Source organism: Panthera onca, chromosome F1, assembly GCF_046562875.1.
Source record: "Panthera onca isolate mPanOnc1 chromosome F1, mPanOnc1 haplotype 2, whole genome shotgun sequence".
Taxonomy (NCBI): Eukaryota; Metazoa; Chordata; class Mammalia; order Carnivora; family Felidae; genus Panthera; species Panthera onca.
Window position 1 is genome coordinate 70,800,389 of NC_138355.1, and position 21,438 is coordinate 70,821,826.

General features: G+C 64.6%; 2 protein-coding genes across 15 annotated transcripts; both read right to left on the reverse strand.

Moving 5' to 3' along the window:
* Positions 1-488: 488 nt before the first annotated feature.
* On the reverse strand, positions 489-10,844 carry EFNA4 (ephrin A4). Of its 3 annotated transcripts, none has more exons than XM_060644754.3 (4): positions 9,667-10,844; positions 7,338-7,633; positions 6,950-7,018; positions 489-3,927 (listed from the first exon to the last, which is right to left on the reverse strand). In XM_060644754.3, the coding sequence occupies exons 1-4, from the start codon at positions 9,777-9,779 to the stop codon at positions 3,782-3,784; spliced, it is 624 nt and encodes a 207-aa protein (XP_060500737.2). In that variant the 5' UTR covers positions 9,780-10,844; the 3' UTR covers positions 489-3,781. The 3 variants fall into 3 exon arrangements, with proteins under 3 accessions (XP_060500737.2, XP_060500738.2, XP_060500736.3); XM_060644755.3 differs by lacking the exon at positions 489-3,927 and adding an exon at positions 5,758-6,479; XM_060644753.3 differs by lacking the exon at positions 489-3,927 and adding an exon at positions 5,758-6,479 and having other exon boundaries at positions 6,946-7,018.
* Positions 10,845-10,945: 101 nt separating this feature from the next.
* Positions 10,946-21,291, reverse strand: ADAM15 (ADAM metallopeptidase domain 15). 12 transcript variants are annotated; one of them, XM_081791986.1, is made up of 23 exons: positions 21,101-21,290; positions 19,860-19,966; positions 19,179-19,255; positions 18,724-18,802; positions 18,467-18,543; positions 18,172-18,376; positions 16,967-17,032; positions 16,773-16,841; positions 16,525-16,694; positions 16,360-16,444; positions 15,793-15,941; positions 15,530-15,704; positions 15,158-15,250; positions 14,726-15,030; positions 14,447-14,648; positions 14,116-14,193; positions 13,624-13,696; positions 13,337-13,475; positions 12,884-12,953; positions 12,200-12,271; positions 11,716-11,787; positions 11,336-11,511; positions 10,946-11,242 (listed from the first exon to the last, which is right to left on the reverse strand). In XM_081791986.1, exons 1-23 carry the CDS (start codon positions 21,177-21,179, stop codon positions 11,200-11,202), a joined length of 2,661 nt encoding a protein of 886 aa, XP_081648112.1. In that variant the 5' UTR covers positions 21,180-21,290; the 3' UTR covers positions 10,946-11,199. The 12 variants fall into 12 exon arrangements, with proteins under 12 accessions (XP_081648112.1, XP_060500715.3, XP_081648111.1 ...); XM_060644732.3 differs by having other exon boundaries at positions 11,336-11,454; positions 12,200-12,274; XM_081791985.1 differs by having other exon boundaries at positions 12,200-12,274.
* Between the last annotated feature and the right edge of the window lie 147 nt (positions 21,292-21,438).

Consider the following 21,438-nt stretch of genomic DNA (forward strand, 5'->3'; position numbering starts at 1 on the left):
GTATGTGTGTCGCCTGGCTACGCGGTGCTCAATGCCCTGCGCGGAAGCGGAGCCCCACGCACGCCTGCGGGCAGGGGACACGGCAACAGGGGGCGCTGCAGCGAGGTCCGGGACATGAGAAATGAGGGTACAGGGCTTGGAGGGCTGGGGGGGTGTAATGACCCCCGACTCTAGCCGCACCCGGGGCCCCTGTAATGAACCCGGCAAGCTGCATGGTGGGGGCGGGGGGGGGGGTGCTCTGGGGCGGTACACGAGGGTGTGGGTGAATCCGGAGTGTGCCTCGAGAAAAGCTGAGGTGCCGTGGCCTAGCAGTGAACAGGGCGGACTTGGGCGTCTGCTGGCTCCCTCAGTGCAGCCTGACTCTTGATCTCAGTGTTTGAGGCTCAAGTCCCATGTTGGGGGAAGAGATCACTTAAAAATAACACCTTTGTTGTTGTTGTTTTTTAATGTTTATTTATTTTTGAGACAGAGAGAGAGGCAGTGGGGGAGGGGCGAGGGTGGCAGAGAATCCCAAGCGGGATCCACACTGTTGGCAGAGAGCCTGACACGGGGCTCGAACCCACAAACTGATGTCATGACCTGAGCCGAAGTCGGATGCTCAACTGACTGAGCCACCCAGGCACCCCCCACCCCACCAAATCTTTAAAAAAAACAAACAAACAGGATGGGCTTGGGTTTGAATTCCAGTTCTACAGCTCATTGGCGACTGTAGTTACCTAACTTCTCTGGGACCACGTCTGCATCTGTAACGCAGGCAGAATAATGCCCTTCCTCAAGGAGTTGGTTCTCATGGGAATTAGGACCCACGTCTGGGAAGCACTCAGCACAGTGTTGAAGCCCTATGAGGTGCTTGACTCGTGGGGTCCTCATGGCTGTCATTTGTATTCATTTATTTTTAAGAATATTTTATTTTCAATATTTTTAAATTTATTTATGTATTTATTAGAGAGCATGCGCGTGCCAGCAAGTGGAGGAGGGGCAGGGAGAGAGGGAGAGAGAGAATCCCACGCTGTCAGCACAGAGCCCGACGTGGGGCTCCACGACGAGAACTGTGAGATCATGACCTGAGCCAAAATCAAGAGTTGGACACCCAACCGACTGAGCCGCCCAGGTGCCCCTAAAATATTTTAAGTAATCTGCACATCCAACTTGGGGCTCGGACTCATAACCCAGAGATCAAGAGTCATAGGCTCCACCTCCACTGACAGAGGCAGCCGGGTGCCTCTCATCACTCATCACCATTCGTAATAAGGCATTCTCTCCTGAGGTCTGCCCATGAGAGACTAGCCCCAGACTCCCTTTTCCGTTTGTTCTCCTGCTCTCCAAGCTTCTCTCAAAGCTGTCACAGTGGCAGAGCTGGCCCAGGGCTTGGGGAGTGGACCGGGGCAGGAAACAATTAGATGGAATCTGGGGGAGGGGAAGTTTCAGCCAAAAAACGGAAAGTCCCCGTCCTTGGCAGTAGAGAAGGAGGGGTCCTTGACCCTCTCAGGCCGCAAAGCCTCTTAACCCCTAAAACCTTCCCTAGATCCAGACTCTATTCTCTTTCCTGCCACCAAAATTAGCTTTCTAGCAGGTGGCTGCAAGGAGACAGAGGGGGTTGGGGTGGGGTCTCTGAGCGGCATCACAGTGCCCCCTGCCCCACGACCCTGGCCTCATTGTCAGAACTCTAGCCCCCACCTTCTGCCTGGTGGTCGAGGGCATCCCTGGTGAGGATGCCTGTGCCTGGGCAAGAGCTGGGGAAGTGGTGCCCCAGGGTGGGTGGGGGGAACCCAGGCTGCAGAGCACCTCAGAGGGCAGGGTGGGGTAGCAGGCCTCCTGGTAGGCTCCAGCATTCCCAGCCCTCTGGAGTCCCCTGGAAAACATCCGCTCCCTGCAGGAGAGAGCCAGCAGACAGGTCTGAGCTGGCCTCTCCTCCACAGACAGAAGAGGTTGGGGGAGGGGGCCTGAGGTCTCATGGGGAGTGGTGGTTGCAGCCTCTGTGTCTCCCCTGGGGAGCCGGGGACAGAGGGCACTACAGCTTGGGCACACCCCACCATAGCCGGGGCCCCAGCCCTTGGCCTCCCTTGGCCAGCCCGCCGCCAACTGGGGAGCCAAGAGTCTGGGCCCCCAAGTGTGAAGACGGTGTCTGCCCACCCCTTCCCAAAGAGCCAAGGACGGTTCCCTGCTTCCCCTCCCCTGGGCTGGGCAGGTTCGGGCTAATCTGCACGAGAGCTTCGCAGCAAACATTGATCTGTAATAAAACCACAGTGTGTGTTCAGGAGCAGGGATTCCAGACACAGAGAGGTCCAGACAGCACACTTACACACTCTCACACCTACGTACAGACGCAAACATGAGCCCCAGGAGGGCACAGGCTGAGCACGGACCCACTCGGACCCACACACACACACACACACAGGCACACTGGGTTCTCCACATCCCCTCCCCGCTTAAACTTTGCCCTTCAAAGCCCAAGTCTTCTCTGAGAGCCCACTTTCCCGTAGCACTTCATTCGTGGCTCTGTAGTGGCATTTGCACTTGGCATTATAATTATTTGTTGGACAATGTGTCTTCCGGAGTCATCTGAAGAATCCTTCAGGGAAGGGATCTTGTCTTATGCAAGTGCCTACCCCCAGCACGCAGCGTGCAGCCCGGTGTTTAGTTAGTAGAGTAGGGAAGGGGATTCGCAAGTCATTGCCGAATTGATGCGCCGGGAAGAAAGACACCCAGCCACTGGGCCGGCCGTGTGTGGAGCCCCCAGCAGCACACAGCATAAGCAGTGCCCGCCGCGCATGCCTCTGGCCCAGACTTCTGGCCCTCCCCCCGCCCCCTGGCCCCACTGCCTCCAGGCTTCCTCAAAGGGCCTCCTCTCCGCCCCTCGGTTCGGGGTGAGACCACGAATCTAAACTCCACCTGAGGGCTGGCAGGCAAGCTAAGGGTTAATGACACCTCATTAGCGTTTAATTGGAGGCAGGAAGCTGTCCTGGCACCAGACAGGTGGGCAGGCCCGCCCCTGGCTGCAAGCAGGCGGCCCTAGTCCCAGCACCCTGCTGGGCGTGTGGGTGACTTGGCCCCGGAGACCCCCGCCCAGCCCCGGGCACCTCCCCCACCATTTGCTTTGTCAGTTTAGTCTCTAGGCGGTAGGGACCAGCCCTCCCCATCTGTCAGCAGACGTCCAGGGGGAGAGGCGGACTTCTCTTTCCGCTCTTGCTAGGCTGCGCCCCCTCGCACCCGAGGGGACACCGCCGGCTGGGAGAGGGGTGGGGTGAGGAACTGGAGAAAGAGAGAGATTACGGAGCTGCTGAGGGATAAAGTCGGGATACAGACGCGCGACAGGGCTGGGATGTGGGGCTGTCTGCTCAATTTGACCTTAAATGAAGAGAATGCAAATGAGGTGCAGACGAGATGCAGAACAGGAGGTTCTCAGAATTAGCATTCCGAGCGGCGGCGGCTCTGCACCCGCGACCCCAACGCCGTCGCCCGTACTCCCCCAGCCCCCAATCTGCCTGCCCCGGGCGAGGGGCACTGACCATTACTTTGAGTGAGAAAAAGATCTCCAGAACGACAGCAGCTTGGTTGGGCCAGGGCTGCGGGACCTGGGGGGGTCTGGGCTCCACCCCGCCTCCCCGCCCCCAACCCAAACACCACCCAAGCTGCCTCTGGAGCTCCGGCAACGACCACTCTCCGGGTTACGGTCGGACGCACCGTCGGTTGCTATGGGGACCCCCTCCCCACGTCCAGGCCTGAGCCAATGGGCATCACCGCTGATGACCTCATGCCCCAGGCCCCAGGATTCAATTGGCTACTTGGAAGCCAGGGTGCCCTCCTCCCACTGCGTCACCGCTGGGAATCCCCCGACGCCCCCAGCTGCCGTGGCCTGCCGGAAGAAGGGCGCTGGGAGCCCAAGATTTGGTGAATGAATGAACAAGTAGAGGAAGGAAGGAATCACTGAAAGAGAAGGAAAAAAGGGAGGGGTCACACAGCCCAAACTTGGGGATTTCGCTTCTGCGCCCCCGGAAAGCGTGGGGCAGGCCCCCGGGTCGCAGAGTCTCCCTCCCAGGCTCTGGCGATTCTTCGTGACGCAAAGAGGACCAGAGTCCCCCAACTGCTCGGGAGCGACCAGGGCGGGTCCAGCGAATCGAGGGCCCCACCCTGGGCCGTCTAGCGCCTCTGCGTTCAGGGGAGATCGGTGACGCCCCAAAACTCACAGGCCTGCCCAGCCTCCTGGAGCCGCGCCCCGGAACGCGCCTCGAGGCCTTCTCATGGGTCGGGCCCAGACCCGGAAGGCGGCCCCGCACCTTCAGCCGGTCTCCGCCCCGGGAACCGGAGCCGGAGCCGACCGGGCCCTTGCTGTCGGGGGCACGCCCCGGGGCCGGGCCGGCTGTCCGCACAGGGCCAGGTGTGGGGAAGGGGCCGTCTCACAAATGCCCGGCTGCCTGCCGAGGCGTCCGCACAGGCGCCCGTGGGGAGCCGGGCGGCCACCTGCCACCCGCACCCGCCTTCTCCCCGTCGGGGCCGCTGGCAGCGGGGCGAGACCCCCACGGTCCTCAAGGGGCGGGCAGGGGCTATTGAGCGGTCGCCCCCGCTCGCCCCGCTACGGCGTCTCGGGGGTGAGGAGGAGGGGGACGGCGGTGCCCTCGGTTTCCAGGGCGACGCACGGACACCCCCCCCCCCCCCCCCGTGACAGTGGAGACGCAGCTCGAACCCGGGACCAGAAGACCGGGCCGTGGGTCCTCCCCCAGCCCCTCGCGGGCTGGGCTGCGGGCGCGGACACACGGGTGCGCCGGCACCGGCAGACGGCGGGGGGGGGGGGGGGGCGGTCTGCCAGGGGCCTCGAAGGGGGGACGGGGTCCGACTGGAGCCCGCGGTGCCGCCCCCCACCCCGTAGGCAGAGCAGGGCGATCAGCGAGGCTGACCCGGGTCCGACCTGGGTGTGTGGGGGGGGGGCTTTGCGAGGTCAGACTTCGCCCCCCCCCCCCGCGACCCCGCCCCCCGCGCGCTCACACGCCGCCTCTCGCTGCCGCAGCCCGGCGAGCTAATCGGCGCACCATCCACCTATCGATCGCTGGCTCGGTGCCACGCGGGCCGGCACGGTGCCAGCGGGGGCTGCGGGGCACCGGGGCGGGCGCGGAACGGCCGCGGGGGACGGGGCGCCCCTTCCCCTGGCTGCACCCGGGACACGTCCAGAAAGAGGGCTCTGGTCGGGTTTGGGCGGGGGGGTGGGGGGATCACAGCCTGGCCTGCCAGAGGTGGGAGAGATGGCGTGGGGCTGAGAGCAGAGGGGGCCCTCCCTCCTCGGCCCCACCCCCTCCTCCTTATAAAAGCGAAGAACAAAGAAGCCGCTGGGGAAGGAGGCTTTGATCTGACCCCACCTTCGCAGTTCTAGGCCTGGTACCGCCCAGACTGCCCTTGGGGAGGGGGAAGGATGCCCAGCTCGCAGGACCCAGGCGCTCTGAAACCCGGGTGCGGTCTTTCTGGCAGCCCTTGCTTTTGCCCCGACACCCTGCTTGGTGCTCCCCGGGCTTGGGCAGTGCCTCGAGCAGGTGGGCTGTCAGGAGCAGCTGCCCCCTCCCCGCACAGGAAGCCAGCTAGGGAGGTAGGAGGGGGCGCCGGGCTGTACAGCTGCTGCTGGCACCCACCCCACATCGCCCAGAGGGGTGCCCTCGGCCTGGAGCCGATGGCCAGGGCACAGCGGGCACAGAGGTCAGGCAGAGCCAAAGCTGAGAGCAGAGGCCGCAGGGAGCCCCGGTGTCAGGGAAGGAGCCGGAGGGCGGTGGGTGGGGCAGAGCAACAAAAAGGGGGGTGGTTTATTGAGGGTTTGGTCCAGACACTTATAAAAATACAAACTGGCATGATGTCCAGCCTCATGGCAAGTCTGTCTTCACAGAAGACAAGCGAGTGGCACCCCCCCCCCAGGGTGGGGGGGGATGTTGCCCCAGGGAAGTGGCCCCCAGGGTGCCGGGCACAGGCCTCAGCCTCTTCCTTGCCCTGGTCTGGCAATCCACCTGTCCCAGGGTCTTCGGTCTTGGCCCCCAACGGGCTCAAGGATTCCATCCCACCAAAATCCCAGTCCTTCTGGGGGGATGGGCAAAGAACATCAAAGCAGCGGACGGAGACCCTGTGTTTGTCCTGCCTGGGCTCCAGGGGCAGGGGAGGGGCGCGGGGGGGGGGTGCAGGGCGGTGTGCAGCTCCCTGCAGCAACTCTTCAGCCTGTGATAAGGGGCCAGCCCCTGGAAGGTCACCTCGGACCCTCCGACCGCCCCCATCACTCTTCCATCGGTCTGGCTGGCTTGATGCTGAGGGCCCTCCTCCAGGGAGTCTCGGGAGGGCTGTCGCTCCTGGGGTGGTAGGAGGGGTCCGCTGGGCTCAGAGAATTCGCAGGAGACGCAAAATTGGGAGCAGCAGCAGCAAGAGACAGAGAGGGCTGGGAGGCCCTCCCCCTTGCCACCCAGAGGTGCCGCTCTCTCCAGGGCTTCCGACGGGATGGGCCGACTCCGACTCTGCAGGGGGGTGGCACTGATGGGCTCTCCCTGCCAGCAGCCTCCTCCCTGCCCTCCCCCTAAGGCTGTTCGCTCTCGTCCCAGTTCAGCCCAGGGCTCGAAGGACATTGCCCTGGAGATGTCGTCCCTTGGCCTGGCATAAAGGGGTACAGTTGGGGACACCTGGAGGGCTCAGCCGGTTGAGTGTCCGATCTGGCTCTGGTCACGATCTCACTGTTTGTGAGTTCGAGCCCCACGGCAGGCTCGCGGCTGTCAGCCCAGAGCCTGCTCCGGATCCTCTGCCCCTCCCCCACTCACACTTTCTCAAAAATACACATTAAAAAATTTTAAAAAGGGGTACAGTGAAAGCTCCCACAGAGCAAAAGGCCCCACCTGGGCCCCTCAGGGTGTGATGTTCCCAGACTCTCCCCACTACTCTCCTCACTCCCAAGGGCCCAGAAGGGCTGCCCGCCCTGCCCCAACCTACTTACTGCTCTCCTTGCAGCAGACAGACACCTGGAGCTTCAAGCAGCGGCCAGAACTCTCCGGGGCCGGTACCGCTGCGTGGTGGGAAATCGGGAGGAAGGCGTTAGCACAGGCTAGTCCGCACGCCTCAGACCCTGCTTCAGACCCTTCCGATCGTCTTCTCCCAGGTCCCTGGAAAGCCCGCCCTTACCTTTGGGCCACATCCTGGTGCCAGACTCCCTGTGCCCCCATCACGTCCCCTTCCCCGGCTCCTCCTGCTTTCTCCTCCTCTTGGGAGACTCACCCTACATGACCCCCTACTCAGTCTTAGACTCAGGCCGCCTGCGCACCTCCACCCGCCCCCCCCCCCCCAACCCCGGCCCCAGACACCATCAGTGTGCCTTCCTCACTCACAGATGTAGTAGTAGGTCTCTCCAGGCAAGAACTCGAAGCCAAGGGAGAAGGGTGTGAAGCGCTGAATCTTCTCTGAGAATCGAACGGGACCAAAGGGAGCGAAAGGGAGGGCGCACTCCCAGCGCTTGAAGGCGCCCGGCCCCTGGGCCTGGCAGGCCTCATAGCCCTGCCGGTCCACCATGTATAAAGCAAACGTCTCGGGGCCGTCCGGGGGCCCTGGCCCATCGTAATGCGGGCAGAAGATGTCTAGGTAGTCGTTGAGGACCAGCTCCACCACCGCGTCTCCTCCGAGCAGCCTGCAGGCATAAGGCAGGTGTGGGCTGAAGGGGCAGGGCACAGGGCACCCGGGGCGTAAGGGCCGGAGAGACCCCTCCCCATGGCCCCCGCCAGCCTCTCCCCCACCCACTGGAGAGGGAGCGGCTCGGGAGGGTCTGCGCTTGCCAGCCTGACAACTCTTGAGAGACAGTCGAGAAATGGGGGACGTAACCACTACAGGTCTTGAGAGGTGAAGGGACCGCAGTGCCCACTAGCACAAGGCTCCCACACGAGAAGGCCACTCACCACGCCCTACATTTTCAAGTTGGAGCTGCCGCCCAGCTCTGTGGCCCCAGTGCCCAACAGAGCGTCTGGCACAGCACCCTGTACTTGACAAATGCCAGGTCTGGGGCTGCTGCACAGCTGGGCACGGAGGGAGGGGTACGCAGCACAGTCATGGCCTCGGAGAGGGAGGCCCGGATCAGCATCCGCATCAACAGCAACAGAGAGAGAAAGACTGCTTTGCAGACCTCATTCCAATACCGGAAAGATGCCACAGGACAAAAAAGAAAGAAGGAGTGGATGGGGGTACCTCCTTTTTGTTTTTCCAGGACAAGGAAATGTTGGACGTGGAGCAGAAGCCCTTCCAGATATGAACCAATCTTTGGCCTACTCAGGACTCCCTTCACCTCCTGGGAGCTGCCTGTGGGAGCCAGGACAGGCAGGAAGGGCTGTCACCCCCTTCCCCCTTCCCTGCCATACACACAGTCCAGCCTGACTCCCAAAAGGCCTCTCGCTATCCCTCAATGGGTGGTCTAAGGACCACCTGCATCTGGAGCTCTAATTAGAAATGCAGATTCATGGGCTCAGCTCAGACCAACTAGAACACGAGCTGGGCCTTGGTTGGATTTGTTCCAGATCATCCCTAGTGCCTGAAAAAGTGTCCTGCCCAAACACTCAATAAGTATTCGTAGATTGAATGAATGAGCCAGAAACCTCAAGGTTCGGGGCTAGGAACCTGAGTTTCTAATGAGTTCTTCAAGTGATTCAGAGGCACTGGTCTGGAACAGAGAGGGGGATTCGGAACTGGAGGACAATAGTTGTTATCACGTGGTGCTCCTATTGTAATGACCTATGGGAGGCTGCCCTCCCTGGGGGTCTTGGGGCTGGAAGAGGCCAGAGCTGAGGTCTTATCTCCCTGCAGCCAGCATCCTAGCACACGCCCTGGCACACCGCACACTGTGTAACGCCTGTCGGTGAGTGAGCAAATGCACAGTCACAGATTGTCTCAAGTATCAGAAAGGCAAACAGATGGAGAAAGCAGAGAGAGGCACGGAGAGCTGGGGAAGAAGATGAAAACACTCGAAAATACCGAGGTTCAAAGGCTTGGGAGAAAGAAATAATGATTTTTATCTGCACAGCCTGCACCTCGTTTGCACACGTGACCTCAGCCAGCCAGCCCGATTTCCCAGGGTACCAGGTGTTATGAGCCCATTTTACAGACGAGATAACTGAGGTTGGAGAGGTCAACCGACTCGCCCGAAGGTGATTCAACTGGAAGGGCTGGGCCGGGACTGGACAGAATTAGAAGGGCGGATAGTGACGGAGATGAAAGCAGAGACAGCGAATGAGATCAGGAGACGGCGAGCGCCAGAGGGGAGGCCCAGCAAGCAGGAGCTTCAACCACGCTCTTTCACGAGAGTAAAGCCCCCTCCCTCCCTCTCCAGACCGCGCGCCCCGGCTCGGGCAGGAGGGCGGGGGGGATCAGCCGGAGAGAGGCCAGAAGCGAGGGGGCGGGGCTCGGAGCGCAGGCCGAGGCCCCCCCCAGCTCCCCGCTCTCCCAGGTCCCACCATCCGCCCGCGGAGCCGGGGTCCTCCGCCCGCCCCCCAACACGTGCGGGCGGGGGGAGCCCGGGGCGCGCCTCGCCCCTCCCCTCCCCCGCCGGCTCAAACAAAGGAGCCCCGGCGCGCGGCCGGGCGCAGGCGGCGCCGCGCACGGAGCGAGAGTGGGGCGCGCGCCCGGCCCGGGAGCGCGCAGGCCCGGCCCGCCGCCGCCTGGGTTCGGCCCGGCTACCTGGGGTTACTGGAGTTCCAGTAGACGGCGTGGCGGAGGCCGGAGCCCCCTCGCAGCGGGGAGCTGAGGAGCGCGGCCCAGAGGACAGTCCGCAGCAGGGGCAGCAGCCGCATCGCCCCCGGGGTCCGCTCTGGTCTGGTCCGGCCGGTCCCGGCCCGCTTCGCTGCCGCGGCGAGAAAGGTACAAAGTGGAGGTGGGGGGGGGGGGGCGGTGCGGGGCTGGGGGTGGGGTGCGGAGACTCGCGGGCCACGCCCCCGGGTAACTTTCCACCAATGGGGGCGCACCCCCGCCTCTCCGCTCAGAGCCAACTCCTGTTAACCCCCTGCGCGCCGAGGCGCACGCCGGGTTCACCCCGCTCCGACCCCGGCTGCGCCGCGTCGCGAGGGGGCGGGAGGGGCGACGTGGTCCGCTGCTGGGAGTCCGTTTTAGGGAGGTCGCGCCTTTCATGTCTAAGTTAGTACCGGGTAGGAGGCCTTATTGCAATTTGGGGGGACTGAAATAGGAGCACGCGCCCTCTGGCCCCAAGAGGCCGGCGAGGGTCTCCAAAGCCCGTCCGCCTCTACCTGAGAATGTTGCCCATTTTTTAATGCCGGTCCAGGGATAGCGCGAGTGTCGGAAGGGACGGATCGCCTCCTGGGATTTCGCCCGCCCCCAACCCCCCTTACAGGGCCTTAGTGGTGAGCTCGTGCCCATCTCGGGCTTGGCGCTTGCCCCCTTCCGCCCCACACCTTCGTTCTGGGCTGGGGGCCCGCGCGGCCCCATTCCCGAAAACGAAATAATGAGGCCGATTGCGCCCTATACAATGCACCTTTGTTCCCAAGCCCTCAGGTGGGGCGCGGGGTGGTGGGGGGGGGGGGGGAGGAGGCAGGTGCACGGCCTTGGGATCGTGGGAGCCGCCGCCCCGCCCCGCCCCGGCTCCGGGGCTCCGACAACACCAGCCAGATCCACTTTTCCCAGCCACTGGTCAGGGGGTGGGGACGGTTTGGCCGCTTGGTTGATAGCCGCCTGTGGGGGCCGCGCAGACCTGGGGGCGAGGACTTGGCGACTGGCGGGTGGCACGGGGTTTTACAACTCCCCGTGGTACTGCAGTGCGCACAGGCCTCCCGGGCCGGGCAGAAACGAGCCGCGAGCATCCCGGGGACACGCGCCGAGCCGGCCGCGGACTCTCGCCCTCCCCGGCCCGCCTTCGTCCGAGGTGGCAGCGCCTCCTGGCGGACAGACCTGGAACCGCAGCAGGGGCGACCCGGCCTTCCCACAGCCGACAAACTCCGAGGCGCGCTGCCCAGACCTCACTGTTTATTGCACCAGAGCAGGGACAGGCTGTGTGCACCTCCCTCAGCCCAGTCCAGCGCCCAGCCCCTCCCCAACCCCAGCTTCCATGGCGTGAGCGGGTCCCTAGAGTGCTGCTCAGCGGCCCGTGGCAGTGTCCGGGGTCCAGGCTCCGGCTCCCTCAGTCATCACCGGGGACTCCAGGGACTGGTCGCCTCTTGAAGTCCTAGGTCCGGGTGGCAGGCCGGGAAACCTCAGCAGAGGTCAGAGGTAGAGCGAGGACGCTGCTGGGGGCGGCGGTGCAGGTCTGGGGTGCAGACGCCAAGCACAGAGATCAGAGGTGCCCTTTCCCCAGACCATTCGCCCCTCCCACCCATCCTCCGCGCCCCTGCTCGCCTACCTGGACGGTACCACTACGGGTTGGATTCCAGTTTCTGGGCCAGGCAGGTCACCCGAAGGGCACCGGCTCTGGGGGTTGGCAGGCAATGGCTTCCTCGGGGGTGGGGGCTTGGCGGGCCCCTGTGAGTGGGAGAGAAGGCAGGAGGCTGGCTTGGGAGGGGATGTCATGGTGCCCACCTGGTTGTTGGGGAACACCAGCTTGTGGGGCCGGCTTCAGAGGTCACCTCTGTCTCCAAACAAACCTGTCACCGGTAAAGGGCACCAGCGGATGTGCCCTTAGGCACAGAGGGGGCATCTCACCATGGCCACCACTGCCACGGCTATTAGCACCACAGCCCTGGGTGGGGGAGAGGCTGTGCCCTTCTCTCCCCACACTGTTACCTTAGGGTGCCTCACCACCGGGTCAGCGGGCAGAGGGCGGGTGGGGGGTTTGGGTCGGTCAGCCAGCTCAGCCTGGACAGAGAGAGGGGCAGTGCTGTGAGAGCACAGCCAGGGGCAAGAGGCATGCAGTGGTACTCTTGAGGGGTTCAGGTCAACATGCAAAGTCAGCCAGGGGGCAGGAGAGAATGGGGACATGCGCACAGGGCTTGGGTGCCTGCCAGCAGAAGCCTCAGGGGAGGAAGGCACGGGTCAGAGTGGTGTCCCTGGCCAGCTGCAGTCCTGCCACTGACCACCAGATGGCGGTAGAAACCAAGGCAGGAGGCTCACCCTTTGCTGATTCTGGGGCTCAGAGTGTCTGAAGGCTGAGGGGCACCCCGGTCCCCTAATGAAGAGCGCCACTGGCAGGGGACCAGGGTGAGAGCTGCAGCTGGGCACCAAGCCTCCCACCTGCCCTGGGCGAGGGCGGGGCCTGGCCTGGATTTACCTGGAGTCTCTTGGGCACAGGGTCAGGAGGCAGCGGCCTGGAAGGGGGAGCCGGGAAGCCAAGAGCACTGGCCTGCTGAGAGAGCAGGAGGAGCAGACAGGCAGGGTGGGGGCGGGGTGGGGAGGGAGCACAGAGACAGATGTGGGCAGAGAGGGGTCAGTGCCTGCGGGCGGGGCAGCCAGGGTCCCTGGGGCGGTGGGCGCAGTGCATGCTGTTATCCAATTGTGTGCAGAGGGGGTGACGAGTGGTGGAGCTGGCATGCAGACCACCCCCCACACCCCTGCCGGGGGCTCAGGGGGCACTCACCAGCCCTCCTACCCATGGTGTCCTGGGCCTCTTCAGGGTGTGGCACACCCAGGGCCCCTTCTGAGCACCACCCCCCTCGTCCTCCAGGGGCCCCTCTGGGAGCATTCGCAGACCCACCTCTCAAAGCCACCAGCTTGGCCAGCTCAGAGAGCTCAGCGGACCCTCCTCTAGGTGACTGCCCCTCCCCACTGCAGGCTGGACTCTGCTTCTGGGCCTGCAGCCAGGGGAGTGGGGGAGGGCTGGCCCTGACTCCTCTGGCCGACTCTTGGGCAGTGTGAGACTCTCTCTGAGTCTAGGGCCTTCAGTACTCCCGCCCCAGGGCCCAAGCCGGACGCTGGGACAAGGTGGGGCCTCTCTCCTCTGGTATCCTTGACTCACCTTGGCACCTGGCATCAGCAGGACCCTCTGCGGGGGTCCTGGGTGTTCTGGGGGACCAGACTGGGCTGCCCTGGACATGGAGAAAAGGAGGCAGGGGGCCCAGCGTCAGACCACGCTCTCCACCCGCACGCGACCCTTGAGTGCAGCGGCCGCAGCCCCTTGGAGAGCAAGGGTTTAGCCCAGTCAGAGTGGGGAGGCGGGGGCGGGGGGGGGGGGTGATGAGCCGGAGGGAGGGCCCCACTTAGCACAGGGGCTCCCCGGCTGCCCTCCGTGGGTCTCCGTGTGAGGTGAAGAGTTACGGGGCGTGTGTAGAGAAGGGAGGTGTGGGGGGAGCGGTCCGAGGGGCTGGCGATCGGAAGCCGGTGGGGGGCGCTGCAGACGGGGTGGGGCAGGACCCCACGGCCGTCGTGTGCCGCAGGGCGGTCGAGGGAGCGGCGGCAAGGAGCCTGGTACCTGTACTGGCAGCTGGGGCCTTTGAGCTGACAGAGCCGTTGGCGCAGGCGAGCACGGTGCCAGTAGCTGGCGCCCAGGAGCATCAGGGCCACCAACAGCAGGAGGCTGAGAGGCAGCCCTGTGGTCAGGGAGCTGGTTGCTGTGGGGAGAAGGCGGGTGGGGCTAGGATCCTACACCCAGGAAGGGGTGGCAGGTGGGGAGGGGGAAGTGATCAGAGAACCCCAAGGGGTCAGGAAAGGGCGGGGGGGGGTAAGGAAGCCACTGTGCCCTCTCCCCTCCCCCCCCACCTCTGCTGCGGTTGGCACAGTCCGGCGGCGCCCAGCCCTCCTCGCAGCGGCAGTGTCCTTTGCTGTCGCAGACCTAGGGGTACAGGCTGAGTAACGAGGGGCCCGTTCCCCTGTCCCAGCTTTTCAGGAGCTCCTAAGTGCACAACCGGGAGGTGTGCCGGGGTGATGGGATGGAGAGAGGGACAGTTTATCCACGGCAGACCAGGTGAAACCAAACTAGCCCCTCGAGCGCCTTCTCCGTGCCGGGCACTGTACCGGAAACTCCCATGTCCTCTCATGCACCAGGAATTGGGTACTATTATTCTGCCCACTGGATAGTCGAGGAGGCTGAGCTCAGAGAGGTTAATAATCTGCCTGAAGTCACGCAGCTAGGCAGCAGCAGAGCAAGGGTCGGAAGCTAGGTGTGTGTGTTTCCCAGCCTGTCACCGTTCTCGTCCCCGGAGGCTGCCTGCTCCCCCCGCCCCCCCCACCGTCTCCCCCAGGCCAGCTCACCCCGTGCCCGTGGCACTTGCTTCGACATTCCTGCGCTCCCAGGAGACCCACGGGCTGGCATCGACGGTCAATGCACACCTGCCCAGGGGAGGAAGAAGAAAGATCAGGTTCTCACGAAGCTTCACTGACCCTGGGAGGCCAGCGCGGCTGAGTGGCGGATGGAGAAACCGAGGCCCACGGGAGGACAGGACTTCGCTCGGGCCAAAGAGAGGATCTGAACCCCCCTCAGAGTCTGTGCATTTTACACGGGTGGACAGCGAGGCCCGGGCACTGCTCGCCGTGGTCCAGACACCCCTCCCCCTCCTGGTCTTGCCCCCTTGGGACTGCTCACCAGGTCAGGACCACAGGCTGTGCCGGGCAGAGTCAGGAGGGGCTGGGCCACGTCATTGCCCAGGTCCAGGTGGACCCAGCTGCAGTTCAGCTCCGGCTGGGTCCCGTTGGCCTCTAGTATCTCCCAGCGCAGATCCCGGGCTGAGCCCCGCAGCGGCTGGGCCCGACCCCCCTGGCACTGGAGCTGCCCGCACATGGCATCTCTGAGGTGAGGGAGGAGGTGCAGGGTCAAGCCGAGGCCCCCACAAACCCAGAGGAGAATCCAGGTTTCGTCACTTACTTAGGGGCACAGGACACGTAGCTGCCATCAGGGCTGCGTCCACAGCTCCCGAAGGCATCGCCTCTCGTGTTGGCGGTAAGGAGGCAGCGCGGCGCGGCGGGCTGGGCCCCGGGTCCCCAGAGAGCCTGGCACTGCTGGGCATAGGAAGCGCAGCGCCCCTGCACGCACACAGCCTGGCCCCCCGCGCACGGCTCGCCGTTGCCCAGGCTGACGTCAGGAGGGCACTGGGGGCTGTCTCCCGAGCAGAACTCCGCGAGGTCACAGTCGCCTCTGGCGGGGCGGCACTGCCAGCCGGCTGGGCGCAGCTAGGGGGGTGGGGGAGGGTCAGAAGGGGTGCCGGGCAGGTCCAGCCCGGCCCTGGGGGCCACAGGGACCCTTCCCGCCGTGGCCCCGGGCGGGTGAGCTGTGGCGGCCGGTCCGGTCCGTGCCCACCTGGCAATCCTGACAACAGAGCCCGCCGGACGCGCACTGTGCCCCAGGCCTCAGCTGGCAGGTGAAGTCATCGCAACAGGGGTCGGTGCATTCCTGGGGGCACGGGGTGGGGGTGGGGGGTTGCGTCAGGGCGGGCTGGGCCCGAGAGCCTACCTCCTCCCCTCCGCCCAGGGCAGCCATCAGAAGGACGCAGCGGCAAGTAAAGGCCAGAGCCCAATGACATGCATGGTGTCCCTGCAGGCGGGGAGGGGCGGAGAGGAACGGGCCGGCCCTTTAGAGCCCACGAAGGGGCTCTGGAGGCTCGGAGCGGGGTAGTGAGCCAGGGCCAGGGCACAGGAGTGAGTGGGGCAGGGCTTCGGGCGAGGGGCTCACGTCCGGGAAGCCACAGTCACACTGCTCGCCCGGCTCCACCAACATATTTCCGCAGACAGCGGCCATAGAGGGCAGGCCGGGCTGCCGTTCGAAGAGGCAGCTGCCCATCCCCTCCAGGAGAGCCTCCTCCAGGGCCCGCCGGCTGCAGTTGCTGAAGTTGAGGCCTGGCAGGAAGCTGGGGACGGCGGGGGAGAGGTTAGGGCTGCAGCCACCCCCTGCCCCTGCCCCTGCCCCTCCCCGCTGTGCGTCCTGCAGCCACTCACTCTGTGGAGGCCTCCATGATGCAGCTCTTGGCCGGGGCCGGGCCCGGGCAGGGGCAGCTGTTCCCTGGCAAGTCGTGGTCCAGGCCCAGGCTGTGGCCCAGCTCGTGAGCTATGGAGGACGCAACCCCCAGGACGCTGGTGGAGTGGTCCTGGCATTGGGGAGGGGACACCCCAGGTCCAGCACCAGCCTGACTCTCTTGTTCTCTCCTCATCTGACCTCTTGGGCGCTCAGCCTCCCTCCTTCACTGCTTCTGGAGTAGGAGGAGAGCCCGGGCCTGGGTGGTGGGAAGGCTTAGAGCTCGCTCAGCTCTGTTCCTGTCCCTTACGTGTGGCCCTGGGCACTCGCCTCTGTTCTGTGGGCCTCAGCCACCCCCTCCTCCCCTGCGAGGTGCCCTCACAGGTGAAGCCCCCACGTAACGGTGCTGTGACAGCAGGGGCCACGTCCTACCCGCCGTCCTCCCCACCCCCCCCCCCGTCCCCACATCCGCGGTTTTGGGGTAGGTAACTCGGTGGGGTTGGGGGGGGCACGTGGAGGAGGCGACGTGCGAGGGCCCCGGCATCGCTCACCATGTTCACACCCCCCGAGAGGTCGGGAGAGCAGATGGAATTCTGAATGGCCATGCCCACCGCGGGCCCGGAGAACGAGGTGGCACTGTGGGATCGCAGGGCCACAGGTCAGCCCAGAGCTTCAGGGCCGCAGGCGGGGAGCTGGGGCGCAGCCTGGGGTCTTACGTCACGAGCTGGGCGCTGTCGTGGGTCAGTCGAGGCAGTAAGTCTTCCCGCCGCCAGCGCAGGAAGTTGTGTAGCGTGAGGCCGGGGTCCCGGCTGATCTCCACCAGGTCACGCTGGCTCCAGGCCTCCAGGCCCACCAGCGCCACCCGGACGTTCAGGGGCCGGAAGAACTGAAAGAGAATGGGGGCTCAGGAGAGGGGTCCCCGCGGCCACAGGGCCGTCCGGCTGCTGCTGGGCCCGGCACTCACGGCGTCCAGGAGAAAGGCCACCTTCAGCATGCGGGTCAGCAGGTGCTGGAAGTCCGGGTACCTCTGGACCTGCGGCTCAAGGGAAACGACCATGATAAGGAGCAGACGCGGCACTGGGGGGGGGGGGGCCGGGACACGGCGGGCGGTGTAGGGGAGGGTTGGGGGGGCAGGACACGCGGCGCCTGCAAGCTCACCTCAGAATGGTCAGCTACGAGCACCAGCTCAATAACCTTGGTCTCTGCCACCACGTCCCGCCTCCGCTGAGGACAAGAAGGGGTGTCAGGCACACTCCTCACGCCGGGGCCACACGGGGCTGCCCGAGCTGTGTCCGCTCCCACCCTGTGTGCTCCAGTGGAGGAGAGCAGAGAGCCCGTTTCACAGAGGAACCCCTGAGAGCCTGAGAGGCCAGGGACTTGCCCAAGGTGGACCGAGAAGTAGGTCATGAAGCTGGGAGTAGAGCCTTGCTTCTCTGGCTCCAAACTCAGTACTTTTCCTGAATTAAAAAAAATAATACTAGGGGCGCCCGGCTGGCCCAGTCGGATGAGCATGCGACTCTTGATCTTCTTGGGGGTCGTGAGTCTGAGCCCCACACTCGGTACAGAGATTACTAAAAACAGCCAAAACGATAAATAGGGGGCACCTGGGTGGCTCAGTCGGTTAAGCGTCTGACTTCGGCTCAGGCCATGATCTCACAGTTTGTGCGTTCAAGCCCCGCGTCCGGCTCTGTGCTGACAGCTCAGAGCCTGGAACCTGCTTCGGATTCTGTGTCTCTCTCTCTCTCTCTCTCTCTCTGCTCCTCCCCCCACTCAAGGTCTGTCTCTCTCTCAAAAATAAACGTTAAAAAAAACCACAATAAATAAACTTTAAGAAGTAAATAATAATAGCCAACGCCATCATATATTTACCTATCTCAGGCCCAGTTTAAGCACCATATAGATACTTGATAGATGGATATAGACTCGTTTAAGCTCCACAGTAACCCTAGAGAGTAAGTAGCTTATTCTCCCCGATTTATAAACGAGGGTGCTGGACTCATACTGCCTTATGCCTGGTGACTGTGTGGTCTGTAGCCAAGCACTCTCCGCACACGGGATCATACGGCCCATGAAGAGTCTGAGTCAGGTCCCTGCGTCTAAACCCCACATATGTCATTTCGTGGTTGAACAGCTTTGGGCAAGTCACTGCCTCTCTCTCTCTCTGAGCTGGTTTTCTAACAAAGACGGAGCTATTGCCAGCCCGAACCTCCCAGGGTTTCGGGAGGAGGAGAGGAGATTATGTTCACACAGGGCCCGACCCAGGGCAACAGCTCCTTAGAAGGTACTGGAAACAAAGATCTCTGAGGGTCCGGGGCCTGGCCCTCAGGGACAACAGAAGCCTGGCCCCTTGCCGTCATCCTCACCCGACGACTGCGCATGTGGCTGTGGCGCCGTCCCCGGGGCCGCTCCTGGGGAGCCCGCGTGGCCACAGATGCGTGCCCGCTCAACCCACAGGTGCGGCCTGGCAGGAGGAGGTCTCGGGTCCGGGAGATGATGGGGGCGGCTCGCAGGTCCCCGGGCCCCAGCTCCAAGGTGTAGCTTCTCTCGGGGGACAGGACCACCAGACCCCTGGGAGGAGGCAGGAAGTCAGAAGACCTCTCAGCTCCACACCTCACACAGCCTGGCTCTCTCCACCCCGGTGGGATGCGCCCTCTGTACCTGAGCCCTGAGCAGGTGCACACGGACGCCCAGGAGCCCACGTGGCCCCGTACCGCTCCCTGGTAGCAGCAGCTGTCCTACAGCAGAGAAAGGTCAGCGCTACCCCAAAGGCCAGGGCTGGAGCCCCCGAGGCTAGCTAGCCTGTCGGTGAAGGCTGGTGAAGGCTGGTGAAGGCGCACCCCACATCGCATAGGGATGACACCCTCCATGTGGCCCCTGGCGCCGCCCTCGGGCCGGAGACGGGACACTAGACTCACCAGAGCGTGTCCCTCGCTGGCCACACGGGTGCCGTCGGGCCGGTACCACATCAGGTGTGGGCGGCCTGGGACTAGCTCCCTGTGGAGTGAAGAAAAACGGAGGCAATGCCAGTCGCCTCCCAGGGCAGTACGGCGACATCCTGAGGTCCAGAGGTGGTAAGGGGTGGCTGGGGGCCAGGGTTCCCCCCGAGGCCGCAGAGTAGAGCGCTCGGGCCACAAACTCTGCCAGGCTATCTGGGTCCTAACCTGGTTTTTACCACACGCTAGCTGTGTGACCTTGGGCGGGTTATGTAACCTCTCTGTGCCTTGACTTCTTCATATGTAAAATGAAAACAGCAGCATCATAGTATTTACCTTATAGGTTGTTAGAAGGATTAGGAGAGTTCGAGCACTTAGTAAACGTCACCTACGGTTGTTACTTGTGCTGTTATTGTCGTTACCACCGTCATTGTTACCTATTCTGCAGCAGCTCCAGGGTATGACTGTCACCGTCCAATTCCAATCTGATCCACAGAGCCTCAGGCAGATTGGTCTGCGGGCACCAGAGGGTATGTCACCTCCCTGGCCCTGCCTGAAACTCCCATCCGTCTCTAACCAGAAAACCTCAGACCCTTAGGAGAGTACCAACGATTAGGTCACCGGAGGGGGGGGGGGGGTCCCGAGGGAGGGGCCAGGAAGCCCTGCCCGGCCTGGGGCATTGTTCTGGGGGGCTGTGTGCGAGGTCAAGCAAGGTATCTGAGCCGCCCCTTCTCGGCTTCCTGCCCAGAGAGGAAGCATCATGGAAGAGCTGGCGCTCGCCCCAGCCCTTCCTCTGACTCAGCGCTGGAATTGGGGAGGGGGGTGCCTGGTGAGGCCCTGACCTTCCCCCACCGAGAAAGCCCGCAGAGTGAGACCCCGAAGGCAAGTCTGGCCTCAGGGTCTCCCCAGGAGATGGACGGGGCCGGGCGGGGCTGAGGCTGGCAGATGCGTGTCGGGGGAGAGGGGGTAAGCGAAGCCAGGTGCTGGGGTGTGGCCAGAGGGGCAGCCAGACCTGGGGTGGCCGTGCCACATGAGGTCCACTCACCTGCTCCTCAGAGAGGGCTGGTTATGGGGGCGGCAGGGACTGTGTTCTGTGCTTGAAGGGACAGGGGTCTCACCTGCAGCATCTCCGCCAGGCTGAGTGTGGGGCTGTCTTGAAAGACCTGGGGCTCCGAGGGTCCACCCAGGGCCCTCTCTGGCCTCGTCTGCTCCTCCACAGGGCCACCTGCAGGGTCCCCAGGACACCCCAAGAGCGTGCTGAGCGAGCCAGTCCCTGGCGCTGGGCACAGCCGGTGCCTGTGGCCACTCAGGGCCCTTCTCGGCTGGAAGGACTCCTGCACTGCATTCTGGGACTTAAAGGAGCAAGCCCCAGGAGAGGGGCTTCTCTCCACCCCTCACTTGCACCCCTACCCCACCTGCACGTCCCCAGGGAAAGTTCAGCTTGCCCCGCCTGGGGCCCCCTCCCTGTCCCCCCAGGCTCTCACGGGGAGCCCCCTTCCTGCTCCCTCCCAATCACACCCCCCCCCCCAGGAACGCCCCCTCTCAGGCCTGGGCGAAGCCTTGTGGCCCGGTGCCCACTCACCCTCCCCTTTCCTCACATCGGAGCTGCGGGAACGCCCATCTCTGGGTGCGCAGTGCAAACACCCCTCCCTAAACATCCCTCAGACCCAGCCAGGCACACCCGCTCGCCACAGCTCAGCTCCTCCCTGCTCCCAACATCCCCCCCCCTCCTCCGTCCCCACAACGGCCCTGTCTCCTCCGCACAGCCCACCCCCGCCTGCCATCCCGGTCCGTGGCCAGAGACGCAGCGGGAAGTGAAAGTTCCTAGGAGGAGTTGGTGTCAGCCTCTTTCCAGGCCGACTCTCCGCCCGCCCCCCCCCCCCCCCCGGCTCCTCCCGCGTCCCCACCCGCCAGCTCCGCCAGGTTTTTGGTGGCATCAACACGGGGTGAGGGGCGCCGTGACCGCCCGGGCCCTGGATAAGGAAGAGTCCTCTTCGCCAAACCCTCCGGGCCGTGCCCACTCGGCGCCCTGGCACCGGGCAGGATGGTCGGCTAGGCCCCAGAGGGGCGAAGACGTCAGTCCTGGGGAGCAGCGACCGTCTCCCACCATCCTGAGGGGGCGCTGGGCCGGGCCCTTTGGTGCCCGGCACCGGAGCCTGGAAGTGTCCGCGGGGACCGCGCACAGGATGACCGCGCAGGGGGACCGGCATCCCCCTCCATCGCCCAGGACATCGAGGCAGGGCGGGCCGCGCTCTGGCCAAGGGGTCTCCCCGGGTCTCCGGCCGACCCCCAGTGCCTCCCGACTTCCCCGTGCCTTCTCCCAGTCTGTCCCCCCGCCCACCGCGGGCCGGGCACTCACCTCGATCCGGGAGCGGCCGGGAGGACAGGGGGCTGCCTGCGCCCAGGAGCCCCAGGGCCCAGAGCAGCGCCAGCCGCATGGCAGCGGCGCCCGGGGCCGGGCGAGGGCAGCAGGTGCTGGGCCGCGCGCCGAGGAACCGCGGCCGCCGGGTCTGCCTGGCGCACCCCGCCGCGCCGGGCCGCCACCAGGCCCCGCCCCGTCCCGCCCCCGCCCCGGGGGCGCAGGGCCAGGCCCCGCCCCCGGGGGAGCCGCGGCTCCGCCCCCGGAGGTCCCCGCCCCCGCCCGCGACTCCCGCGGGGCCCACTCGGCTCTGCCCCGCCGCGTTCCCGCTGCTGCGC

What these genes read in the sequence shown, in the direction of transcription:
- EFNA4 (XM_060644753.3), bottom strand. Translation starts at nt 9,779, where the DNA reads ATGCGGCTGCTGCCCCTGCTGCGGACTGTCCTCTGGGCCGCGCTCCTC. An exon ending in TGGAACTCCAGTAACCCCAG is followed by an intron (nt 7,634 to 9,666) that starts GTAGCCGGGCCG and finishes TTATGCCTGCAG; the next exon opens with GCTGCTCGGAGGAGACGCGG. An exon ending in AGAGACCTACTACTACATCT is followed by an intron (nt 7,019 to 7,337) that starts GTGAGTGAGGAA and finishes CCCACCACGCAG; the next exon opens with CGGTACCGGCCCCGGAGAGT.
- ADAM15 (XM_081791985.1), bottom strand. Translation starts at nt 21,179, where the DNA reads ATGCGGCTGGCGCTGCTCTGGGCCCTGGGGCTCCTGGGCGCAGGCAGC. An exon ending in CCAGCGAGGGACACGCTCTG is followed by an intron (nt 18,544 to 18,723) that starts GTGAGTCTAGTG and finishes TCTCTGCTGTAG; the next exon opens with GACAGCTGCTGCTACCAGGG. An exon ending in GGCCCCAGCTGCCAGTACAG is followed by an intron (nt 12,954 to 13,336) that starts GTACCAGGCTCC and finishes CTCCATGTCCAG; the next exon opens with GGCAGCCCAGTCTGGTCCCC.